This window comes from Lissotriton vulgaris, chromosome 11 (genome assembly GCF_964263255.1).
Source record: "Lissotriton vulgaris chromosome 11, aLisVul1.2, whole genome shotgun sequence".
Taxonomy (NCBI): Eukaryota; Metazoa; Chordata; class Amphibia; order Caudata; family Salamandridae; genus Lissotriton; species Lissotriton vulgaris.
Genome location: NC_141699.1, coordinates 665,989,979 through 666,016,763, shown reverse-complemented (window position 1 = coordinate 666,016,763; position 26,785 = coordinate 665,989,979). Strand labels below are relative to the sequence as shown.

The 26,785-nt window shown below is 44.0% G+C and overlaps 1 protein-coding gene across 3 annotated transcripts in view; it reads right to left on the bottom strand.

The window, feature by feature from the left end:
* Positions 1-26,785, bottom strand: part of LOC147683305 (phospholipid scramblase 1-like) — a 546,679-nt gene that overhangs the window by 89,395 nt on the left and 430,499 nt on the right. For all 3 annotated transcript variants that reach the window (XM_086944818.1, XM_086944819.1, XM_086944820.1), the window contains one exon: positions 6,928-7,151. In XM_086944818.1, coding sequence (XP_086800944.1) covers positions 6,928-7,151 — 224 coding nt within the window. The remainder of the gene's footprint in view (positions 1-6,927; positions 7,152-26,785) is intronic.

Here is a 26,785-nt window from a genome sequence, read left to right as displayed (position 1 = left end):
ATTTTGTTTGTTATGAGGCAGGCTTGTGTCCCACCGGTTTATTTTTGTCCTAATCATTCAAAGTAACAATTAAACTTATTTGTCCTGTTCGACAAACCCCAATATGCACTGACTCTTAGTCTATATTTTTCAGTTATTGTTCCCATCAAAGCCGTGTCTCTGGACCACTGTGCCTAATAGCATAAGCTTCTTATGACTCTTCAGGCCTCACTGTTCCTGTGGTGCGGACTGTCTCCTGTTCTCTGCAGTCAAACAACAATGGAGGTAGTCACCTCACCCTCCGATGAGTCAATGTGGGTTTTTCAGGTGCGGGAGGGGGCATGCAATGCTATCATGGCTGGACAACTCATTGCTTACCCCTTTCAACTCCTATTTGAATCGGGCCACCATCTGCAGATTGCTTTGCGGAGTTTACCTGCACGATGGGGCCACAGCATACGCCGTCATGACGCGGGTTGTACACTTGCTGACCTCATCTATCCTCACTGGGGCTCACCTTATGACCGACGACTCACCAGGCACTTCTGGTGGGCTCCTGTTCAGCTCTATCTTCATGGTCTGTGTGCTGGACGTGGCACTCCACCCCTCTGCAGTACTTCCTTAACCCCTCAGGCTCACAAAATGCCCTGCAGGGAACCAGGCACTTGCTCAGATCTTTGACAGGGGGTGCCCTCAGTATAGGCTATTCTCTCCTGCTTTTCCACATCAAGGTGGCTGCACACGCAGGTCCACCCTCTCGTCGCCAATGTAAAGGGTTGGGGCCCTAGGCCCCCATACGCTATAGATAATGGCACAGACACTGTGACTTACATAGTAGAAGTGGACCAGGGCACGTTCGCCCAGCCCTTTTTATTGGCAGGGTAACATGTCATGTGACACCTGTGATGGATGGTTGTGGGGTGATATTGTAAGCCAGCCCTTGGGGAGTGGCTGGTACAAACCAACAATTAGGAACACTAAAACAGTGACCAGCCAGTCAATACACCCAGCATTAAGGGTTGCATTTTAGAATTTAATTCACCAAACACTAATGTGCAATCATTTTGACAGTCCATGGCCTTCCATGTAAACTCTGTATTGGCATCCTTTTGTCTCTGCCAGCATTTGCACCATGAGCTGTTCTCTGAAGAGCATTTCATCTGGTATGACTAAGGCCCACCCACCTGGCAGAAACTATGTGTTTGGCATCTTAATTTACCCCGACCAGTTTCTTAACTCAACGGTTTGTTTGTTCTTGTTGGTTATGGCATAAAATACTTCTGCATTAATAGCCAATGAGATTCTTACCCAGATAGTCAAACCTCCTATGGGTTTGCCTTTTTGTTGAATTTTAGAGGGTGAGTGATATGTTAGCTATCCATCCAGTTCAATTATATCAATAGCCCATGTTTCTTGCAAACAGCTGGTGCTCAGTTGTTTTCTAAAAGTCGACCAGTCCTTATCGTCCATTTTTTACTTTAGGCCTGCTATGTTTCAACATAATACTTTTAGGCATGCTGATAATCCGATTACCGAATTAGTGATTCTGGATTTGTCCTATAAGCAAATAGCTGATTGATCTCATAATGTGGGTCTTGTTAGTGATAAAAAATTTGCAAGTTTGATTTGAAAGAACTGTTTGTTGTTGATTTTCTACAAATGCAGAGACTTCTTGAATTTTATTCGCAATACAGAGTTTTATTCTGGTTAAGTATGCTCGCTGCAGAAGTAGTTGGAAAGTGCTTTCAGGTTTGGATTTGTCCTTCATTTAGGCAAAGCTTACAACCATGAGCTTGTTTGACCTTATGTCTTGTAAGCCCGGCAACGTATTTATAAGTTACAAGATGTTACCTCTACTGAGGATATCTGCTCCCACATGATGCATACTCAGGAGTAACTATGATCATCAATTGTCTTTAGTAGCATTTATGCTCCATTGATTAAAGTCAAATAGTGTATTTGTTTCTGTGTCATCTGGTCTAATTTCTTTAAATTGATTTCCCCCTGTTATCAGATGTTAGAGGGTGAACCTCGTCATGCATAGTATTTACTATTTTCACCTAGGAATACGCAAGGTTATCTGAAGCCAAACCAGAGACCGGAGTTGTGGAATCATCTGAAGTCAAAGCTTGGAATTTCCCATGCATGGTTTTTATAATGCTTTGATCTATTTATTATGGGTTCACTTTGTTTTGCAAGCAAAGTTCTGCATCTCAAGAGTGCGATCTTGGTTGCCAATTGCTGATCTGAGTCGATAACAGAATTTTTTGTTATCTACTCCACCATATTGAGTTTGACTTATTTGATTTGTATGACTCCTTCAATTTATTTGGTGTAATTTGGTTTCATGGATTTCTTGAATTAAATTGGTTTCATGGCTATCACTCTAGGTACAAGATGGCAACTTTATGACTTTAACAGTTGATATGTTTTCCGCATTTTTGATTTCCAGCTTGGATGAGTGAATCAACCTGTACTCAATTGGCACTCAGTCTATGTGGGAATGATGAGTTCATGTTTTACTACACAACAGTCCTGAATTTTGATTTGCAAAAAAATCAGTTTGATCACTTTTGACTTCTATTTTAGGTGATTACTTTGTGACTTTTCCTGATTCTTGAGATTTTCTCTCTTCAGATGGTTGAGTAATTATTTGAAGTGGCTGTGTTATAATTGAAGGAATCAAAGAATGTTTCGATATTTTTACAGCACTTCTTTTGATTTTTCCTATGAACTTTTACATGAAAGATCTTTTCCATTTCCTTTGTACTTCTTTTTTTGGAAGCAAATATTGGCTCTGTGTTGAAAGTGTGAGGGTTTCCTGATTATGCAGTTGAATCCCCCACTCTCAAATGATGGTTGAACTGAACCAAAGCCTGTTGCATGGGTGATGCTGCCTTTGGGACTGTTGTTAGGTGTACAGGTGCTGTTTTTTGGCCAATAGATCATTTGGTTGAAAAATGATTCCTACAATCTTCTAAAATGTAAACTATAACCCTTGGTACTTTCAGCTATTTTTCCAACAAGGGAATACAACTTTGGTTTTCTAATGCTCCTTGGTTTAAATTTGTAATTACATTTTCCTTTGTGACTTCTGCGACCACGGCCTTCTAACGTTGGTCACTATGGAAGTTTTAAATTGCTTAGTAAATTCTAATTGGTCATCGAGTTTTGAAGACTTTGTCATAATCACATCTGCAATTATGGCCAAAGTTTTGCACATGGACTTTATGATACTGAGTATGGGTTGATCCAATGAATGATAGTTTTTTGTTTGATCTACATATTGGTCACCGGACTAATACCAGGACCTCCGCATTTGATAGAAGAGAGGAGTTCAGGCACTGGATACCACAGTTGGAGAGTTTGTTTTTGAATGCAGGAGTTAGACAGAATAGGCTCTCATTTGGAGACACTTTTGTGAGTACTGATTTTATGGATTTTGGTGGTTTTTCAATGATGCCTACATCAGAATGCAAACTTTTAAAATGTTGTTTGTCAGTAGATAATAAAGCAGGCATCTCTATAGTTTCTATAGTGGCTCCAAGATTCTCTAAAGTTCTGATTGTTTACCAATCAGATCCAGATGTATGTTGGAGTGAAGTTTCTGGTTATAGTTTTGGTAAGATTTGGTCTGTTATTGCATTTACTGATACTTTTTTAATTCATATCTGCTTCCGAAGATGGTTTAATTTGCAACATTCCAGGCAAACATTCTGCTCCTTGTGGTTGTGGTGTAATTGGTAACCAGAGTAACTTCTCAGGTGTATAAACTCAGTGATCTTCATGTGATGAAGCTGGTGAGTTGACATGACTATTGCTATAAATATTCATTGTAGTATTTATTTGACCAGGACTCCTAGTAGCAAATGGTGATTGAAATGGAGGTGTTAATTCTGGTTGCAATCTATAGTAACCATTTTTGTGCCAAGCTTTTTAATGCTTTTTGGTTCCGATAGCACTGTTTGGGTGCATTTTTTCCAATCTATAGGGTGGTCAGCATCAACAGCACTATGCATGGTCGTGTTCAATGGCGGGGTCAAAACCAGCTTAGTTTCCCCGTTTTTAAGGCTATGTACAACTGTAGACCTAAAATCTTGCAAGGTGTGTTATCTATGGCCACAGAGGACCGTGCTTCAAGTAACTTGAAATTATCCTCCAGAATTTTTATATGGCTGTTTGTCGTACATAATTGAGCAGCCTTTTTTTGCCTTAATTTTCCCCCTTGATTTGCACACTATGCCTACACAGGAAAAATCGAATCGAAAGATAGCACAGGAAGGGACCACTGATTTATAGATAGTTTGTTTTTTTGTTTTTATAGAGAATAAAGAGTATAATGAAATTGGCAAATAACAGTCATTCACCCCTGTACTATGGGTTATCGCCAACAGAACTCATGGTTTTTCTGTTTGAATGGCTGGTTGCTCCTGGTGGTACCTGGCAGTCCCAAGAGTAGTGTATATAGTAAACAGCAAGGGGGACACTGAGGGCTTGATAAAGTTCCACTGTACTTTCCCTGGGTAGAACTAGAAGACAAAAGAGGTACAGTGTTCCTGGGTGGCAATATGGCCACCTGGTGAGTACTCAAAGTAGTGGGGAGGTGGGGAATACCTCTTTTCGGAACTATGACCCTCACACACCCAGAAAGCTAGGTGTCATGCTTCATCATATGGGTCTGCTCCTTGCCAAGCCGGGGTTGCAATGCTCGACAGGCACCCATAGGGGTCATATTAAAACAAAATAGTCGCCCTCCTTCCACTTTTTACTTTTTAATCAGGTTGTGACGTCTTCAGAATAATAATAATTATAGAGGATTCCCTTACCTGTTTTAACCCACACACCACAACTACATCTTATCAGGCCCCTCACACTCACGGCACCTATATGGCAAGGAACAAAAGATTTCCGATAAAGAGCCCCTTTATGGGTGCCCGTTGAGCATTGCAGCGCCGGCTCGACAAGGAGCAGATCCATATGATGAAGCATGACACCTAGCTTGCTGGGTGTGTGAGGGTCCTAGTTCCGAAAGGAGGTATTCCCCACCTCCCCACCACTCTGAGTACTCACCAGGTGGCCAACGTGCGACCCAGGAAAACCGAACCTCTTTTGTATTCTAGTCCCAAGTGGAGCACTGATGTAATCCTGAAGCAACCAACTCTCAAGGCTCTCTAAATTGCCTGCTGGATGTTGCTGGATGTCGGCTGTTGATCCAGTGAAAATAGAACAAGACAAAAGAAAGGCAGGGAAGGCTAATCTTTTCCACTAGCACCTGGTCCGGCCACCTCTACTCACCACAGCCCTCTACCCTTTGGTACAATGCCTACCGCACTGCAGACTCACCAAGTATTGTCATCTACCCAGCAGCTGCCACTTGTGGGCCCTAACACATTTGGACTCCTCACCGTCCTGCTCCTGGCTGCTCCCCAACCATGCCTCAACTGTGCGGCGGAGCAGGTGGCAAAGGACCAAGCTTCAGGGTTTTTGGCTTGCCTCTGGTTGGTCATTACCAGTTCTAGTGGCAGCTGCGGCAGCCGTTACATGCATAGGTTTGAGCATCCTGAACGGATTTGTTATCCTGCAGTAACGGGAACGTTTTTTGTAAAACTTTATTGTTGATGGACCTGTCTGGCCTGGACTAATATAACAAACTGCTAAACGCAAAGATATGTTTAGACTCAAAATGCACACTTTGCCTCAGTACTCCTAGGCACTGAAGGAAACTGCTTTGTCTGAGGATGTGCCCCTTGTGAAAGAGAAAAATGCTGTGCCTCATAGCAAAATTAGCCTGTGATTGAAGTGGGCTTGCCAATTGCAGCATACTGTATGGCATCGAAGGTAAAAAAACAAATGTGAATGACACAACAGACCAAGAGCTGTCTGAAAGCCCTGTTATAAGTAAGTACATTATATATATACTTTTAGTAAAATCAAAAATCTTGGCTACCTCCAGACCATAAAAATAAATATCTGAGCCCAGACATGATTGGCTAAGCCTGTCACTTACAGCAAATAAAGGGTCACTTTTTACAAAGTATTGGTGTTCGAGACTCCACCAACCAATCTTTCAAAAAGATGTGAAAATCTGCAGTGGAAAATCTGCTTCCATAGAATTTCTGGCTATTTAACCTCTAGGTATCTCTTATGTGTCTGATGGACCACCCTCAAAGACAGAAAACATCAATATAGAATGCTGAAATTAAGTCCTTCCTGGCTACACCTTATGAAACTATGATGCAAAGATTTTCAGAGTGGCAGAAAAAAATTATATGTTGCTGTGCGGACACAATCTTTTGCTTGGAAATCCTTTGCTGTAACATGGTGACCACTTGTGGACTTATTGGGGTGGTGGTGTAGATCAACACTGAACCTTTAACTAGATAGGGGTTGGCATTTCCAGCATTCTCCTGAAATATTCAAACCTTCACAGAAGGTTGAAAAAGCAGGTTAGCAAGTGTGCCATAATTATCTTGTAACCGGGGCGACTGTGAATTAGAGTAATACATACTGCCAATAATCAGGGATTCTGCTTTGTCTGATCAGTCTGGTCAAAACTTAAAACCAAATTTTAAAAGTCCTAAGAACCTTTCCAAGCTCCGATTTTAATTGCTAGTTTTTATTGTATATATGTTGTATATTTTGACTTTTATGTTACCAGGTGTATTTATTCACATATATTTGCATGATGTAGACAATGATTTATTTTCTGCATCTACATCTTTGAAACTCAAAACCACAAATCTGAATAGTTCATATAGTTCATTCACAGCAGAGAAGGCCTGGCAGTAACAACTGGGATTAACAACATTCGTTTAAAATTTGGGGGCATTTGTTGCAATATTTTTTTAAATTTAACTTACCTTTTGATCTCGACACTGGCAAGATACATAGAAAAATAAACAAACCAGAAAAATGTGAACCCTCTAAAGAAAAACAAAAATCTCTTACCTCTTGTAAACAGCAAGCGCAAGCACAGCAACTGCAGCATCGATAAGGTCTGGATACACGCATAACTTCGCGACCTGAATTATCAATAATTGTTATAGTGAAGGGACGTGCTGGTCCACACCAATGCCGTGTGCAACAGTCAGTTTGTTCTGCTGCAAAGTAGATTTGTTGCCCCAAGCTGTTTTTGACAACATATTTGTTGTTTGTTTCAAACCCTGTTAAGACTATAAAGTAAAAAAAAACACAGAAATCAAGCTTATTGTTTTTTGATTAAAAAACGGTGTATATCGTTTTAACGATGGATTAACAGTTCAGCTGTCTACAAAACCTATTGTTACCAACTATATATTCCCTCCTCCCCAAAGAGTACTCCATCTCACCTACTGGCTGCTTGAGGTATCATTAAGCCATCTATGGAGTGCTTGTGTTGTAGTGAATTGGGAACTATTTTACCTCTTAAGAAACATTAAATCATCACATACTTAACTTCATACATGCATTATGTACAGAAAGCAAATATTTTGTTTTTTTCTTTGTAGCAAGCTTTTTCGTTTTCTTTAAGGCATTTGACAAAGCAGGGATTAACTCTAAGCTCTGATCTAACACGTTCTATTCTATATTGAAATAAACAGTTTATCTCAATTTAATCGCAAACATTACATGTGCATCCCAGCACTTGAAGGGAACCGTGGAAATTGACTGAAACCAACAAGCCTACTTTATTTTTAAGGCGCAGTACATTTTAAACAGGTTGCTTAAAATGTGTTAGTCTGGCGGAAACATTGCTTGTTTGCGTTTACTGAGGAGCTTTGCCATTTACTACCAGGACCTTAGCCAGGAGCATAGGTTTTAAGGGGACTGTCCCCTGTGATGAAAACTACATGAACGGATTGAAAAAAGGGTTCACGAGCAACCTTGATTGGGGAAATAAGTACAGGGTCTTCAACTTGCAGGGATATTTTTGAGATCTACTGCTAAACATGGCATTTTCTATTGCATGTTTCAATTGTGCTATTATTCTCCTGGGGACATTGTTTAAAAAAGTTGTTGAAAGTGTGGCTACTTTTTAACACACACCAAATACTTTCTATTATATTTATAGGTTTAGATATTTTTCTCCCCTGCAGCAGTTTGCGTAAATGCATGCAAATTGTTCCATCTTAAGCACATTCATCAGATATGAATGTAATGCATCCTTAAAACAAAGGATAGTTGGGGTGGCTTTAGCTTCTTGATTCCGTTTGAGCAACATGCTGTTTGTTTTTGGGAGAATCACCTTTTTTGTCTACTGACTTAAATTGTTAATATATGAAAATGGATAATAGCAAATGTGAAAATAAGAGATGTGCATGGTACCGTCAAAATCACATTGCCCTGCTTCCTCTCCCATTACCAACATTCTAGTATCTGTAATCTGATCTTCTAATAACCCCCATCACAATATTGGTACATGTACAGAACCTCATTTTTGAGCTACACTTTGCATATAGAAACATATTCATTGTAAAGCCCTCTACTACTTCCTATAGCAATGTCTGGACTCCATCAACTAACTAGAGAACAACATTTTAGTTTTCTCCCCAGGGGAACCTACTGAAAAAAATACAGTTCTCGCCCGTGCTCACTGACAAATTAACAATTGAGATTTCCAAAATTCCATATATTTTGTCTGCTAAATGTTTGGTCATAAATGACTTAAGAAAGTACAAGGGCATTCTGGGTTTGGAAGTGACAGTGTTGCTGTCATTGGATGAGCATTAAGCTGTAACTCCAGCACTCTGCACAAAATGTGCAGACTACTCTACAGGCTACCCAGTCAGATAGGCACAGCGTGCAATAAGGTCTCTAGTGAATGAATTGTATGATAGCTGCAGATGTATGCAAGTGCATACAGTCTTTAGCAAGATATATACATTCATATATATATATATATATATATGTGTGTGTGTGTGTATATATATATATATTCACTGAAAAAACCATAGGTTTCACACCAGTTATAGTTAGCTGGAAATTTTACTGATATAAAACCATTGAAATTCCCACGTTATAGTTAGTCGGACTCACTATAACTTGCGCGTGCAATGCACTGCTGATGACATCACATATTACATCACTCATGACATGGTCAGTGACATCACTCATGACATCACTGATGACACCATCCAGTGAATATGTGTCTTTCTGAAAAATAAATATTAGTGAGTTATGTTTAAATATTTAAATACATTTATTAGTGTTTCACTTTATGTATAAGTGGCTACATGTGTTGGTAAGTAGCTACATGCGTATGTATATGGGTTATTTGATATTTTTATTAGTATCAGTATGAGTGTCTATATAGTTTGGTGGAGGTATTACTTAGCACATAGATGCATGAGTGACTGACTCTTTGTTTGTATGTGTTTTGAAGACAGCATATGTACAGGACTGTATGGGTGGATGAGTGTCTATATGTGTTTGTTAGTGAGTGAATGACTGTCTCACTAGTGTCTTTATCAGTAACTACATATGTTTTAATCTAGTATATATGAATATTGATGTATATAAGTGAGTATATGTGAGAGTAAGAGATTGCAAGATTTCCTGTTTAAATAAGTATGTGTTTCTATAAGTGATTGTTTAAGAGAATAAATATGTGTAATTTTCAATAGAAGTAAGGTGGAAGTGTGTGTATAACTCTATATTCAAATAAATCGTTGTTCAATAGTTTATTTGCACGTGTGAATATGTGTGTGAGTAACTTTTGGATGAATGTCGGTGTGTAACAGGATGTATAGGTGTATCACTTCATATGATGAGTGAGTATATGTATGAGTGACTATATAGAACTGTTGGTGAATGAGTGAATGTGTATATAGATAGTGGAATTACTGAATTGCTTGTTGTAACTGATATAGGTATCTCCTTTTTTTATTTAAATTTCAGTTTCTATTTTTGAATATGTGTCTCAAGGGTTACATTATAGTGAAAGGAGGTCTGTCAATATGTCACAAGGATGGTGTCATGAGTGATGTCACTGACCATGTCATGAGTGATGTAATATGTGATGTCATCAGCAGTGCATTGCACGCGCAAGTTATAGTGAGTCCGACTAACTATAACGTGGGAATTTCAATGGTTTTATATCAGTAAAATTTCCAGCTAACTATAACTGGTGTGAAACCTATGGTTTTTTCAGTGAATTTAATAGGTTTTTTAAATGCTAATTCCTAACTATAACTGGTGTGAAACCTATGGTTTTTTCAGTGAATTTCAAAGGTTTTTTTAATGCTAATTCCTAACTATAAGTTTCACTTTATAAATAAGACTGTTAGCACTCTAGTTGTTCTTTTTAACACTCTGGTACATTCTCTCATTGGGCTACAGTTGGGCTACATCTAGTTGAATTTTGGGCTACATTTTCAATTTTTGATCTCTGGTGGCCATCTTTGGGCTACATTGGGCTACTTTGGGCTACATTTGGGCTACATTTTGGCTCTAACATATATTAAGCCCAATGTAGCACAATACATATTTTTCTAAAGTTAATGTTTTTTACAAACCACTTCAGAATAGGGCTACCTGTCCCTACAATTATCCCAATTTTTTTTTTTTTAATTATTTTGGGGAGCGCTCCCGGAGCGCGCCCCGGGGAGCGCCCCGAAAAGCGTATTTTTACAAAGCGCCCCGGGGCGCGCTCCGGGGAGCGCCCCGTGAGCGCCAATATCGCAAACGAAAACATGATCGTGACGTATCGCGTAGCCGCGACCGCGTGATACGCACGGCGTAAGCGCACCCGGAAGTACTCGAGCGAATACGATCGCACAACGTAAACTTCCGACGCGCTTACGCTGCGCGACCCGGGGCGCGCCCCCGGGCGCGCCCCGGGCGCGTAGCGTAAGCGCGTCGGGTCATGTGAGCAGAAAATAACACTTTTCATTGGTTCATAACAGTTTTGGTTTCATAATGATGAAGCCCCTGGTCTTGTGACCTGAAAATAACACTTCTCATTGGTTCAGGACAGTTTTTTTTTCTAAATGATGAAAGACCCCACCTTTTTTCCTTATTCTGACTTTGTCCTTTGACTGAGGAAGACCTGTTTGTTGCTCTGTCTACTTTTTTGCTCTAAATAATGGCTTCATTAGTAGCATCAGCTGGTGCATCTGCCCCACCACCACCACCACAACAACCAAGAGGACCAGCTCCAAATTATATTGGTGGTCAAGAACAGGAGGAGGAAGAGGAAGAGGAAGAGGAGGAGGGGAGAAGAAGATGGCTGCCTGAAGAAAACACACCTTATAAACCCAAACCACACTTCATTTGGCAGTTTTTTTCAATTCCAGAGGGGAAAAAAAAGGTGAATGCGCCCAAAGTCACTTGCCTCATCTGCAATGATGAACTTTCAAGGGGCAACCCAAATAAGAAATATTCTTTTGGTAACTATACCATGATTCGGCACATGACAAGAAAGCATCCAAACAACTACTCTCGTGCAGAGTTCCGGGAACTGGCCAGTAACCTCCCCCATTCATCAAGGACCCCCTCCCAAAGAAACCAACCCACTTCCTCGGAACCAGAAACATCCGAGGTGATGCCTTGCATTCAGCCGAGATTTGCTGATTTTAAAATTACTTGCACTGCTTGTGGCAAGCTTATCTCCTATGGGGAACAAAGTGTGAAACTCATCGTCCTTGCAGGTGATAATCACAAGTGCCCCAAAAAGAAGTAATTTTTTGGGTTTTTTGTTTTTTTGCTCCAGTTGAGCCAGTTTCAATTCCCTTTTTTTGTTTCTCCCCCCAAAAAAATACAAAAAAATATATAAAACTGTTTTGAAAAGCCAAAAAAAGTTAAAAAAGTTCAAAAAACACAAAAAAAATATAAAACAACAAAAAGAAGAAAAAAAAAAGTTCTTTTTAGAACTACCTCCAATTTCTAAATCAAAACTTCATTTTTTAAACACTCTGTCACCTTTTTTCATCATAGTGCGCTCCCAGGGCCGCTCCCCGGTGCGCGCACCGTGCGCTTCCCCCGCGCAAAACGAAAAAAAAAAATATATTTTAAATGCCCCGCGGGGCCCTTTTATAGCCCCCACATCAAACCTAGGGGGTCAAAGGGGTCTATCCCTGACGCCTTATGGTCAGTTCCCACTTTGTTTTAGCCACCTCTTATGTCTCGATTTTACCGAGACACAAGATGGCGACCGCTCTGGACTGTTTCGAATGTTTACAGACACCCGAGAGCCAATCAGCTTTCCATGCGCACCTCGCGTGGCGCGCCTGGAGCGCTCTCCGGTGCGCGCACCGGTGCGCTGCTATAGATATATATATTTTTTTGAACCTAAATTACTCAAAATCCACTGGAGCACATATCTTGAGACATAGCAAAGGCACATCGGGCTACCAGTCCCTACAATTTTGCCAAGTTTGGTGTAAATCCATTCAGCCGTTCGGGCTAAAAGTGAAATCGACCGCCCTATGGAAATTAACATGGGGAAAACGCGTTTTGGGACCCCCCTTTTATCTCGGCCCCCGCTTGACGAATCCCCCCCAAACTTTCAAGGAAGGACCGGAGCTCGACGAGGCCATTTTCAGGAAATTTTCAGGCAGATTCGTCAACCGGTGCTAAAGTTATTCCAAATAGAATTTTGAGATTTAACATTGAAAAAAATCCTAACTATAACTACCTACTGGCGACCGCCAGTAGGTAATATATATATATATATATATATATATATATATATATATATAAATATATGTATATATATATATATAGATTCTATACCACAAAGTTGCCCTTGAGGAAATGCCACACACTTGAAAGTTAAAGCACAGATTACAGCAGGTAGCAGTGTAGTCGGCGGTCCGCAGGTTTTTCATATGCCATACGCGTTTCGAGCTGCACCCAGCTCTTGATCACTGGCAGAAAGAGGCAAAAAGCGGGTTCGTTGAAAACGTCTGTTTAATTGTATTTTGCTTAGAGCCCCGCCCATGTGGGCGTCACAAGTTAAAGGCACGCTGGTTATGGTAGTTCCTGATGCTGCCCCAAAGACTCGTTCCGCTTTTGCACCTTTCAAAATAAAGTTCCCGGTCAGGTGAAATCCATTCTCAGCCCCGCTTTCCTCTGCCAACTTTGTGGTATAGAATTGAAAGCGGCCGGTCCGGTCGCGGAAATGTCCCGACGCTTGCAAGGCGTACCTGGAGTGCTTGCAAACTCGAGCGCCCAATGGATTGAAGGGGCCTTAACAGCCGGCAAATATTGGCAGAGGAAAGCGGGGCTGAGAATGGATTTCACCTGACCGGGAACTTTATTTTGAAAGGTGCAAAAGCGGAACGAGTCTTTGGGGCAGCATCAGGAACTACCATAACCAGCGTGCCTTTAACTTGTGATGCCCACATGGGCGGGGCTCTAAGCAAAATACAATTAAACAGACGTTTTCAACGAACCCGCTTTTTGCCTCTTTCTGCCAGTGATCAAGAGCTGGGTGCAGCTCGAAACGCGTATGGCATATGAAAAACCTGCGGACCGCCGACTACACTGCTACCTGCTGTAATCTGTGCTTTAACTTTCAAGTGTGTGGCATTTCCTCAAGGGCAACTTTGTGGTATAGAATTGAAAGCGGCCGGTCCGGTCGCTGAAATGTCCCGACGCTTGCAAGGCGTACCTGGAGTGCTTGCAAACTCGAGCGCCCAATGGATTGAAGGGGCCTTAACAGCCGGCAAATATTGGCAGAGGAAAGCGGGGCTGAGAATGGATTTCACCTGACCGGGAACTTTATTTTGAAAGGTGCAAAAGCGGAACGAGTCTTTGGGGCAGCATCAGGAACTACCATAACCAGCGTGCCTTTAACTTGTGATGCCCACATGGGCGGGGCTCTAAGCAAAATACAATTAAACAGACGTTTTCAACGAACCCGCTTTTTGCCTCTTTCTGCCAGTGATCAAGAGCTGGGTGCAGCTCGAAAAGGGTATGGCATATGAAAAACCTGCGGACCCCCGACTACACTGCTACCTGCTGTAATCTGTGCTTTAACTTTCAAGTGTGTGGCATTTCCTCAAGGGCAACTTTGTGGTATAGAATTGAAAGCGGCCGGTCCGGTCGCGGAAATGTCCCGACGCTTGCAAGGCGTACCTGGAGTGCTTGCAAACTCGAGCGCCCAATGGATTGAAGGGGCCTTAACAGCCGGCAAATATTGGCAGAGGAAAGCTGGGCTGAGAATGGATTTCACCTGACCGGGAACTTTATTTTGAAAGGTGCAAAAGCGGAACGAGTCTTTGGGGCAGCATCAGGAACTACCATAACCAGCGTGCCTTTAACTTGTGACGCCCACATGGGCGGGGCTCTAAGCAAAATACAATTAAACAGACGTTTTCAACGAACCCGCTTTTTGCCTCTTTCTGCCAGTGATCAAGAGCTGGGTGCAGCTCGAAACGCGTATGGCATATGAAAAACCTGCGGACCGCCGACTACACTGCTACCTGCTGTAATCTGTGCTTTAACTTTCAAGTGTGTGGCATTTCCTCAAGGGCAACTTTGTGGTATAGAATTGAAAGCGGCCGGTCCGGTCGCGGAAATGTCCCGACGCTTGCAAGGCGTACCTGGAGTGCTTGCAAACTCGAGCGCCCAATGGATTGAAGGGGCCTTAACAGCCGGCAAATATTGGCAGAGGAAAGCGGGGCTGAGAATGGATTTCACCTGACCGGGAACTTTATTTTGAAAGGTGCAAAAGCGGAACGAGTCTTTGGGGCAGCATCAGGAACTACCATAACCAGCGTGCCTTTAACTTGTGACGCCCACATGGGCGGGGCTCTAAGCAAAATACAATTAAACAGACGTTTTCAACGAACCCGCTTTTTGCCTCTTTCTGCCAGTGATCAAGAGCTGGGTGCAGCTCGAAACGCGTATGGCATATGAAAAACCTGCGGACCGCCGACTACACTGCTACCTGCTGTAATCTGTGCTTTAACTTTCAAGTGTGTGGCATTTCCTCAAGGGCAACTTTGTGGTATAGAATTGAAAGCGGCCGGTCCGGTCGCGGAAATGTCCCGACGCTTGCAAGGCGTACGTGGAGTGCTTGCAAACTCGAGCGCCCAATGGATTGAAGGGGCCTTAACAGCCGGCAAATATTGGCAGAGGAAAGCGGGGCTGAGAATGGATTTCACCTGACCGGGAACTTTATTTTGAAAGGTGCAAAAGCGGAACGAGTCTTTGGGGCAGCATCAGGAACTACCATAACCAGCGTGCCTTTAACTTGTGACGCCCACATGGGCGGGGCTCTAAGCAAAATACAATTAAACAGACGTTTTCAACGAACCCGCTTTTTGCCTCTTTCTGCCAGTGATCAAGAGCTGGGTGCAGCTCGAAACGCGTATGGCATATGAAAAACCTGCGGACCGCCGACTACACTGCTACCTGCTGTAATCTGTGCTTTAACTTTCAAGTGTGTGGCATTTCCTCAAGGGCAACTTTGTGGTATAGAATTGAAAGCGGCCGGTCCGGTCGCGGAAATGTCCCGACGCTTGCAAGGCGTACCTGGAGTGCTTGCAAACTCGAGCGCCCAATGGATTGAAGGGGCCTTAACAGCCGGCAAATATTGGCAGAGGAAAGCGGGGCTGAGAATGGATTTCACCTGACACGGAACTTTATTTTGAAAGGTGCAAAAGCGGAACGAGTCTTTGGGGCAGCATCAGGAACTACCATAACCAGCGTGCCTTTAACTTGTGACGCCCACATGGGCGGGGCTCTAAGCAAAATACAATTAAACAGACGTTTTCAACGAACCCGCTTTTTGCCTCTTTCTGCCAGTGATCAAGAGCTGGGTGCAGCTCGAAACGCGTATGGCATATGAAAAACCTGCGGACCGCCGACTACACTGCTACCTGCTGTAATCTGTGCTTTAACTTTCAAGTGTGTGGCATTTCCTCAAGGGCAACTTTGTGGTATAGAATTGAAAGCGGCCGGTCCGGTCGCGGAAATGTCCCGACGCTTGCAAGGCGTACCTGGAGTGCTTGCAAACTCGAGCGCCCAATGGATTGAAGGGGCCTTAACAGCCGGCAAATATTGGCAGAGGAAAGCGGGGCTGAGAATGGATTTCACCTGACCGGGAACTTTATTTTGAAAGGTGCAAAAGCGGAACGAGTCTTTGGGGCAGCATCAGGAACTACCATAACCAGCGTGCCTTTAACTTGAGACGCCCACATGGGCGGGGCTCTGAGCAAAATACAATTAAACAGACGTTTTCAACGAACCCGCTTTTTGCCTCTTTCTGCCAGTGATCAAGAGCTGGGTGCAGCTCGAAACGCGTATGGCATATGAAAAACCTGCGGACCGCCGACTACACTGCTACCTGCTGTAATCTGTGCTTTAACTTTCAAGTGTGTGGCATTTCCTCAAGGGCAACTTTGTGGTATAGAATATATATATAGATATATAGATATATATATATATGTGTATATATATATATATATATATATATATATATATATATATATATGTCCCAAACAAAGCCCTTGAGCTTAAGAGAGCACACGATGATGTTCAAACCTTCCGGTCATAGTGGCCCCACTGCAGCTCGCTTTCCTCATTTCATTTTTATTGCCAAATCCGAGGCGTTTCGAGGCCAAGCATGCCTCTTATTCATGGATTGCTTTACAGATGCACAGAAGGCTCACCTTGTAATTCACTTCTCCATTTATTGAAATGAACTGCCCTCAGTGGGCGTGGCTCACAATGAATGCTTGATAGCATGATGGTCGTTGTGGTCCCAAACAAGGTAAGTACATAACCTATAGTAGGCTCCATGCCCCTGTAGTTATTTCAAGCTTACATTAACTCCTTTAGTAGGTAGGAACTCGGGAATTGCGGGCTCTCATTTGCATATTGAACATCGTGCTTTCACGGAGAGAAAGCGTTCCCCTCCAAGCCTTTCTGTCTTTTAAAAGAAATGTTGCACCTCTTCTACGACCAGGGCGGCCGCGCTCAAAATTGTCCCAAACAAAGCCCTTGAGCTTAAGAGAGCACACGATGATATTCAAACCTTCTGGTCATATTGGCCCCACTGCAGCTCGCTTTCCTCATTCCATTTTTATTGCCAATTCCGGCGCGTTTTGAGGCCAAGCACGCCTCTTATTCATGGATTGCTTTACAGGGGCACAGAAGGCTCACCTTGTAATTCACTTCTCCATTTATTGAAATTAACTTTAAACTCTAAACTTTGAGAGGCTGTGGAGGGAAAGATTTCTCCTCTTCTGGGCGTCCGCAGGGGGGGGCAAGGAGGGGCGCTTGCCCCCCCCCCCCCCCCCCCCCCCCTGGAGCGACCCTCCTTGCCCCCCTGCGGACGCCCATGAAAACCGTCACTTCAAGACAGGGTTCAACTTCTCACTCTCTTTCCTCTTCTTTCTTTTATTTGCTTCCCTGTGAAATGGATCCAAAAAAGAAAGACGCTTTTTCTGGAAATGTCATATTTCTCCGACATTTTAATTCCAAAGTGCAGCATTGGGAATAAAAGACTAAAAACATGGAAAATAGATAAATAACTAAATAAAGTAAGACAGAGTGGTAGTACACTGGCCAAACTGATTTTATTCACACTGAAACACTAGCGCCACTTTTACCGAGTTTGCCAGTGAAGTACAGAGTTTGCCAGTGAAGCACTATTTTTTTTTGTTTTCTTGTCTTTGTTTTCCCTGGACTTGGAACTAGTGCACCAATCCTGGAGGTACTGCAATCTGTGGATTGGAAAACAAAATGTGTGCTGTGGCTCTGCGTCCAGGGATGTGGTCTTTTTACCATACTGCTTACGTTTAGTAAGGATATAAGCAATGGCCATTAAAATGGATCCATTCAGGGCCCTGTAGTCGTGTCCTTAACTTTTCAGGCAAAAGCACTCACTGATTTCTGAATAGTGAGTGTAAAAGCATTACGGTAACCATGTTGTTCCTGCTTACATTTCCCATGGTTTGCTAAATTTTGCATTCCCTATAAGTGTTTGCTTTTTCCAGGATGTTGTTACTTTTTTTTCTTTGTAGGCCGCATATTGCTCTTGATTAGTGCGTAATTTAAATTGAGCCACATCCAGGTGCTTATAGCGGGCAACAATTGGGTTGTAGTTGAAGACAGTGGGAGTTTTTCTCAGTGGGGCAGTACGGTGTTCAGTGGGGGTGAGGATGTGGCACTATGGTCAGAGCTGCTGAATTTGGAACTGGGAATCAGGTTCAGCCTTAATAACCAGTCCACCAGACCACTCTCCTGCGAGAGCACAATCACATGCTAGACCTTAGAAAGCTTTGCAACACCTTAGAAGTCCTGGTGTCTTAGCACCAGCAGGTGGACCCTAGCATGACAAGTGTAGGTTAACCTTCAAGGCTTGTCCACCACTATCCATACTGAAGTTCACCTCCAGTCTTGCGGGCAGGCCTATGAAGCAGCACACCCTAGAACAACTGTGTAATGTGTGTGATGTAAAGTGCTCTGACACTCTACAATGATATGAGTGGCGCTGTAAATCAAATTAAATGCATCTGAGAGAGAGTGGTTATGGAAAATGGGGGGGCACAGTTAAAGGGTGGTAGTGAGGGAATCCATGGCAGAGGTGGTCATTGGGGGGCACTAACAAACATTAATGCACAGGACACCACCAGTGCTGTGGCTGCCCCTACCCTTGAGGCCAGTCTGCCTCACCCATAGGTACCTCCATTGGCCTTGTTTCAGCAGGAGGAGCTGCAACTGACCGGGAATTGGCAATGCAGGATTTGCACGCACACCAAACTAAGTTCGCAATCATACAGTCACCCGGCTTCATTCACAAGCACTTTTAACATGTGCTGTCTGCTGTGGGGCCACTGGGATTAATTATGCAGCAAAGGATGACTACATTATGCCGTAGTGTTGACTAAATTATGCCTTAAAAAAAAGGCTGCAGCGTAATGCAGTATATTTTCAGATATTTTATTATTTTGACATGTGCACACATGCTAACAGTCTCTGGAAAGATTTTGCCTTATTTGTACCAGTGTAATATACAAAGGCAGCTGTGAGAAAGGTGACCAGTCAACCTTTACAATAGGCCATCCACTCCGCAGCAACACAAGTCACATTTTATATTAACTTTTGATATGTTTGAGCTAGAAACAATTTATTAGTTTAAATGGTCAGATCATGCAGCAGATCTTGCATTATGAGGAAAATATGGCAGAGCCATAATTTTAGAGAAAACATTTGCAAACTAGGATATTTTGCCATTCATGTTTGACCAGCTGTTGTGGAAAAAGAGAGTAGTGCTGATGACAGAAACTCCATGGCTCGGAGACAAATGTTATGTTATGTTATGTTAATTGATTTTTTGAGCGCACAGCTGCCCCAGCAAAGGGGCGTCCCGGCGCTATAACTGAGAAGGTAACATAACTACCAGAAAAAGAGAAGGTGGGAAATTTTAATAAGGCAGAGGGAAAAGGTATGTTTTAACAGCTAGTGTTTCCACATTTTATCGTATTTGGTACATTCTGTGATTAGAAGCATACCCCAATTTGTGAATATATGTTAATGTCAATAACTCATTATAACCTTAAATAATCATGTTATGTTATGTTATGTTAGCGGTTTTTGTACCGCGCACAGCTGCCCCAGCAAAGGGGCGTCCTGGCGCCAAGGAAGGTATACACAACATAACAAAATGCAACAAAATCAGGAATTTTTATTAAAAAGAAAGGTTTTGATGGCACGTCTGAACTGGAGTAAGTCTTCCAGAGCTCGAATTTCAATGGGAAGAGAATTCCACAATTTTGCGGCTACTACTCGGAAGGAGCGGCCTCCAATCCTGCTCAGCAAGAAGCGAGGAACAACAGACAAGTTCTGGCCCATCGATCTCAAGGATCGAGAAGGAACATACGGGGTCAGTAAATTCATCAGAATAGGTGGGGCCGTGCCTTTCAAAATTTTAAAAGCCAGGCAAAGCACCTTAAACTCGATCCTCCGAGCAACAGGCAGCCAATGGAGCGCTTGCAATGCTCTAGAAACTGAACAACGTCTAGGCAGACCTAATACCGCTCTTGCTGCGGCATTCTGCACTCGCTGCAGCCGCAAAAGTTCCGCCTGGTTCGTACCTGCTAGCAGAGCACTGGTATAATCTATCCTAGATAGTACAGAGGCCTGGACCACAAGCTGTCTAGTGGGGGCGTCGAAAAATTTAAGCACAGGTCTGATACCCCTGATGATGCCAAAACAGGAGGCAGCCACCCTCTTAGTATGGCAGGTGAAGCTGAGCGTAGGGTCCAGCCAGACCCCGAGATTTTTTATCTCCATTACAGGAGAAGGGATCATTCCTAACTCGGGAGGCCACCAGTTGTCATTCCACCATCCAGGTTGCTTTCCGACCACCATGACCTCTGTCTTCTTCGTGTTCAATTGGAGACAGTTCTGGTTCATCCAATTGGCCACCGCACGTAACCCCTCACAAAAGTTGAGGGCCTCCACAGCTGAGTCCCCACTTGATGTGACCGCCAGCTGCGTGTCATCCGCATAGGAGACCATTGTCAGGCCCCAGCGTTTGACTACCGCAGCCAGCGGTCTCACATATAGATTAAAAAGAGTGGGGCTCAAAGATGATCCCTGTAGGACCCCCAGGGTGAGCGGGTGAGTGGTGGATTTACCGGGTGGTATCGCAACCTGAAACGATCTGTTAGAGAGGAAGGAGCGGAACCAGCACAAAGCCAATCCCCTAACGCCAGCTTCCTCTAACCGCCGCAACAGGATCTCGTGGGACACCGTATCGAACGCGGCACTCAGATCTAGTAACAAGAGTGCCGCTGTTCGTCCGGTATCCAGCACGGAGCGCAGATGTTCGACCATATACAGCAAGGCAGTCTCCGTGCTGTGGCCTGCACGAAATCTATTTTGGGTGGGATCCAAGATGTTAGCTTTGGCGAGGTGGTCAGCCAGGATCCCATTCACGTGGGCTTCGGTGACTTTGGCAGCCCACGGCAGCCGTGAGATGGGGCGATAATTCTCGGGTTTTATTGGATCTAGGGTAGGCTTTTTTAGGATAGGTGTTACTACCGCTTGCTTCCACTTGGTGGGCACAATCCCTGAGGCCAGTGACAGGTTGATGAGAGCCAGCAAGGGTGAGCGACATGTTGCCTGCATGTTCTTAAACTGGGCCAGTTTAAGAGGGTCTACAGGGGAGCCGGATTTAATTTTTAGGCTCAATAGATCAAAACCCTCCTCAGAAAGGGGGGCCAGCATATCCAGAATCACATCATTGCCCATTGGACAACCAACTGAGTCCGAGTGGTGCATGATAGTTGGAAAGGTGCGATAGATTACTTGCACCTTTTGGATAAAAAAAGAGGCCAGACTTTCGCAGTGAGAGTCTGTGCAAATTTCCGCTGCAGAGGCCCTCTTAGTCGTAAGGTCCTTTAGGACCTTAAAGATTAGTTTAGAGGGGTTAGGGCTGTTCCGAAACTCCTGCGCATAATATGCGGCACGTGCTCGACAGACCGCTCTATGATATGCCTTAGTTAGAGTGAGGTAGCAGGTTTTAAGCGCGGGGTCATAAGCTTTCCTCCATCGCCTCTCTGCTTGCCTACAGTCTCTCTTGAGAGACGCTAAGGTCTCATCGTACCACGGGCTATGGGCTTTAGTCCGGCAGTTGGAACGTACCAGGGGAATTAGAGAGTCCAAGGCCATGGCGATCCAATTGCAGAATGAATCATACCCACAATCAACATCCGAGAAGGGAGGTAAGGGTGTCTTTCCTAGTAGAAGATAGAAGTCTTCCAGTTTTAATTTATTCCACTGGCGTGAAAGAGTGGTTTTATTCTGTGTCACAAAGAGAGGATCTGACACGGGAATGGCTGCCTTCACCAGCATATGGTCCGTCCATGTCAGCTGGACAGGTGGACAAATAGTTATGTCCTCTAAGTTGGTGAAAAACGGGTCCAGTATATGCCCACCCAGATGGGTGGGGGACGACACTCTCTGTAAGAGCTGCAAGGCTTCTAGATCGGCTAGGCAGCTCCGGATAGAGGGTTGAGATGCGCAATCGAAGTGCAGGTTGAGGTCACCTACCACATTAAAATTAGCACAGCCAAGAGCCTCTGTGCTAATGACGTCCGGGAGAGCTGCCCTGAAGGCAGCATCGCAGCCCGGAGGCCGATATATTAAAAGCCCAGAAAGGCTGTAGCAGTGACAAAGATAAATTCTAAAACGGGCACATTCGCAACCCGGGAGTTTAAGTTCTTTCCATTCGCATGGGAAGCGGCGTTTCACTGCCATGGCAATTCCACCCCCTCTCGAACCGCGATTAAGAGTAGCCACGGTATAATCAGGGGGGAAAGCGAGGTTTAATATCGCGATGTCAGCATCCTGTAGCCAGGTCTCGGTCATGAAAAACACATCCGGGGAGTCATTAGTAAGAATATCAAAGATCTCCGCATGATGTTTGACCAGAGATCTGACATTTAAGCTGAGTATCCATTGGTTGATTAAACTGGGCAGTGAAATGCCAAACAAATACAAAAAATTGGGATGTCTGCACATTATGGCCACACCTCTGGCTCCACCCACAGATCCAATCATTGGGTTATTCCCACCCTTTGATTCTCTGCCCACTGTGTAAGACTCAGCAACCCGGGACCTGTGATGTGCCGCCGCTGCGGGCACCGCATGTGCCACACATTTACGGTGCCAGGCTTCCGCATAAGGGAGCTGGCCATTATTGTATGCCTAAACGTGGGCACGTTGTCAGTTTGACATTGACTACACGTAGAGGGACTCTAAGTTTCTTTAAAAAAATATAGCTAACATTTGGACCTATACATTTTATTTTGTATAAATTAATTGATTATGTGTAAAATTTAGCAATGCCGGGGGAATTCTAGTAAAGGGAGCACCCATTGGCGAATCACTAGCGTGTGTGATTGCTGTTATTTATTACTAACTTTGACGTTGTGCTTTAACTTTGGATAAAAGTTATCATGAATTCTACCACCAAGAAGGCAATATTGGTAAATATGTGTGCTACAAATAATCCCTAACATACACCGTGCATACAATATATTTAATCTGGTGCTTTAATCATAGGCTGTTTTAAAGTATTCTGATAAAAATCGAATTGTGATGAAGTCAGCCTTGATTGGTGTTGGATCGAGGACCCGGAAGTCTGCACACCTAGCACACAGAGATAAAGCACCTTGTCAGAAAGTTTAACGTTTTCCCTACAGGTGGTGTTTATTGGCCTGTGGCAGGGTCAGTCACATGTCCTGGATTACTGGCATTTAACCCTTTAAGTGCTGCCATCGGCCAACAGTCGTCACGAGCACTACCTTGCCAGTGCTGCGCACGACCGTTGGCCGACGGGTCAGCATTCGTTATTCGAACATTCAGCACTGGGCGCTGAACGTTCGACGCTCCTAAGGTGTTAATTGAGACTATCCCAGTTCTGCGCCCCAGTGTTTCTTGTGCCCCACCTGGCACACATCATGTCGGAGGATGGTGATGATGTTAACATTTTGACCCCCCCCCTGGAAAAATGTCTGCGGATGCCAAATATGAAGAATGTCTTGTCTGCACGGTACCAGATCCTACGAAGGAGACAAATGAACAATTTAAAGAACATTGCACATCGAAACCTGGCAAGCTGGTGTGTGCATCCTGAAAGCTCAAGGGCATTTGTTTGTGAAGATTTGACAAGGGGCCTGACCCGTGCAGGATTGCACCATCTCTAAACTTTGAGAGGTTGTGGAGGGAAACGATTTCTTCTCTGCGTGTATAGCACAGTTTATCAATATGAAGAATGTCTTGTCTGCACGGTACCGGATCTTACGAAGGAGACAAATGAACATTTAAAAGAACATTGCACATCGAAACCTATCAAGGTAATTTACAATGCTCAATGGATAAAACTACATATCCCAGTATGCCATATGAATAAAAAACTGCACTAAGCCAAGCCCACTGGGGGTTGATGACCAATAAAAGGCATGCTAGTAATTGAGCGCCATTCTGTGTGGCAATGTTAATAGGCCTCTGAAGAAGTGGCGGCCTAGCCACAAAACGTGTCAGGCCGAAATTAAAATACCGGACGGGGGAAGCAAGCTGAATTTGTATGCCCGAGGGCAGGCAAGCTGGTGTGTGCATCCTGAAAGCTCAAGGGCATTTGTTTGTGAAGATTTGACACCGGGGCCTGACCCATGCAGGATTGCACCATCTCTAAACTTTGAGAGGCTGTGAAGGGAAACGATTTCTTCTCTGCGTGTACAGCACAGTTTGTCAATATGAAGAATGTCTTTTCTGTGCGGTACCAGATCCTACGAAGGAGACAAATGAACATTTAAAAGAACATTGCACATCGAAACCTACCAAGGTAATTTACAATGCTCAATGGATAAAACTACATATCCCAGTATGCCACATGAATAAAAAACTGCACTAAGCCAAGCCCCCTGGGGGTTGATGACCAATAAAAGGCATGCTAGTAAATGAGCCGGATTCTGTGTCTCAATGTTAATAGGCCTCTGAAGAAGTGGTGTCCAAGCCACGAAACACGTCAGGCCGAAATTAAAATACCGGACGGTGGAAGCAAGCTGAATTTGTGTGCCCGAGGGCAGGCAAGCTGGTCTGTGCATCCTGAAAGCTCAAGGGCATTTGTTTGTGAATATATATTTAAATATATATATATATATATATATATTACAACAAAGTATCTCTGACGGGAGGAAGATGAATCACCACAATTCTTGCCTTGCGCTTCATTCCGTTGTGCGTACCACTTCAGGTGAACCACGCTGATATTTTGTGCAACAGGGTGTCTCCCACGGGAGAAGGATGAGTCGCCACAAACCTTGCCTTTGACCATTTATTCGTGCAGTGTTAACAGGACAAAGCGTTTTTGTCGACATGTTTCGTTTCAGCTAGAAACTTTTTCAAGAGGTTACGCCTGCCACACATTCAGTTCGCTGGTTGACTGCAGGTAAGATTTTGCAATTTTAACGCGGGGATTGCCGTTGAAAGTTAAGCAGAGGCAATGCCATTGATGAAGGGAAGCAGAGTTCCCGAAACTCGTCTGGCGGCTGTACTGATGGATGCCTTGTTCATGCTGCACTCTGCTGGCAAGTTGGCTCAATAAAGATACGAAACACTCACCTGCCTGGAGCTTCTTTTCTTAAAGGCGAACCTTGTGTGTGATATTTGAGCGGCTGAGCCCAGCCGCGAAGAGAAGCCCACCGCATGAAAGCGGACCAGTGCTGACGTCATGAAGGAGGTCAGCGCGAGGAGGCAGCTTCGTTTTGGTTCAACTAAAAAGCAGGGCAGTGTGTGGACTGGACTTGTCATCACCCCACATGGGTTTTATATGCTTTTATTTCTGCCACTTAAGACGGACTCACATGAGAATACTGCCACCGCACTACAGGTCCCAGAAGGCCTTCAAGCCACGCCCACATGGGAAGGGCCTGGAAATGATTTATGTGCGGGGATTGCAGTTGAAAGTTAAGCAGAGGCAATGCCATTGATGAAGGGAAGCAGAGTTCCTGAAACGCGTCTGGCGGCTGTACTGATGGATGCCTTGTTCATGCTGCACTCTGCTGGCAAGTTGGCTCAATAAAGATACGAAACACTCACCTGCCTGGAGCTTCTTTTCTTAAAGGCGAACCTTGTGTGTGATATTTGAGCGGCTGAGCCCAGCCGCGAAGAGAAGCCCACCGCATGAAAGCGGACCAGTGCTGACGTCATGAAGGAGGTCAGCGCGAGGAGGCAGCTTCGTTTTGGTTCAACTAAAAAGCAGGGCAGTGTGTGGACTGGACTTGTCATCACCCCACATGGGTTTTATATGCTTTTATTTCTGCCACTTAAGACGGACTCACATGAGAATACTGCCACCGCACTACAGGTCCCAGAAGGCCTTCAAGCCACGCCCACATGGGAAGGGCCTGGAAATGATTTATGTGCGGGGATTGCCGTTGAAAGTTAAGCAGAGGCAATGCCATTGATGAAGGGAAGCAGAGTTCCCGAAACGCGTCTGGCGGCTGTACTGATGGATGCCTTGTTCATGCTGCACTCTGCTGGCAAGTTGGCTCAATAAAGATACGAAACACTCACCTGCCTGGAGCTTCTTTTCTTAAAGGCGAACCTTGTGTGTGATATATATATATATATATATTACCTACTGGCGATAGCCAGTAGGTATATATAGTTAGGATTTTTTCTCTATGGAACTTTTGAAAATTCTATGCCTAATAACTTTGGCGTTTGTGGACGGAATTGGCTGAAATTTTCAGGAAAATGGCACATTTTGTTTCTGAGCAGCTCCTGGAAATTTGGAGGGGGTTCGTCAAGGGGGGGCCGAGAAAAAAGGGGGGTCCCAAAACGCGTTTTTCCCATGTTAATTTCCATAGGACGGTTGGACTCACTTTTAGCCCGAACGGCTGAATGGATTTCCACGAAACTTGGCAAAATTGTAGGGACTGTTATCCCGATGTGCCTTTGCTGGGTCTCAATATATGTGCTTCAGTGAATTTTGTGAAATTAACGTTTAAAACAAGATATATATCTGTAACAGCGCTCCGGGCAGCGCTCCGGTTCGCGTACTTTTCGCGTATCGGAACTTTGCGAAGCGAAGCTGATTGGCTCTCCGGTGTCTGTCAACATTCTAAACAGTCCGGTGCGGCCGCCATCTTGTCTCTCGGTAGGATCGAGAGACAAGAGGAGGCCAAAACAAAGGGGGAAATGAAGGAAAGGGGGCAAGGTAGACCCCTTCTGACCCCCTAGGATTGATGAGGGGATATTATAGAGCCACGCTGGGCCCAAAAAAAAAAAAATAAAAAAAAAAAAAAAAAATCCGATTTTTTCGCCGTAGAGACGCGTCTTGGTACGCGAACCGGGCAGC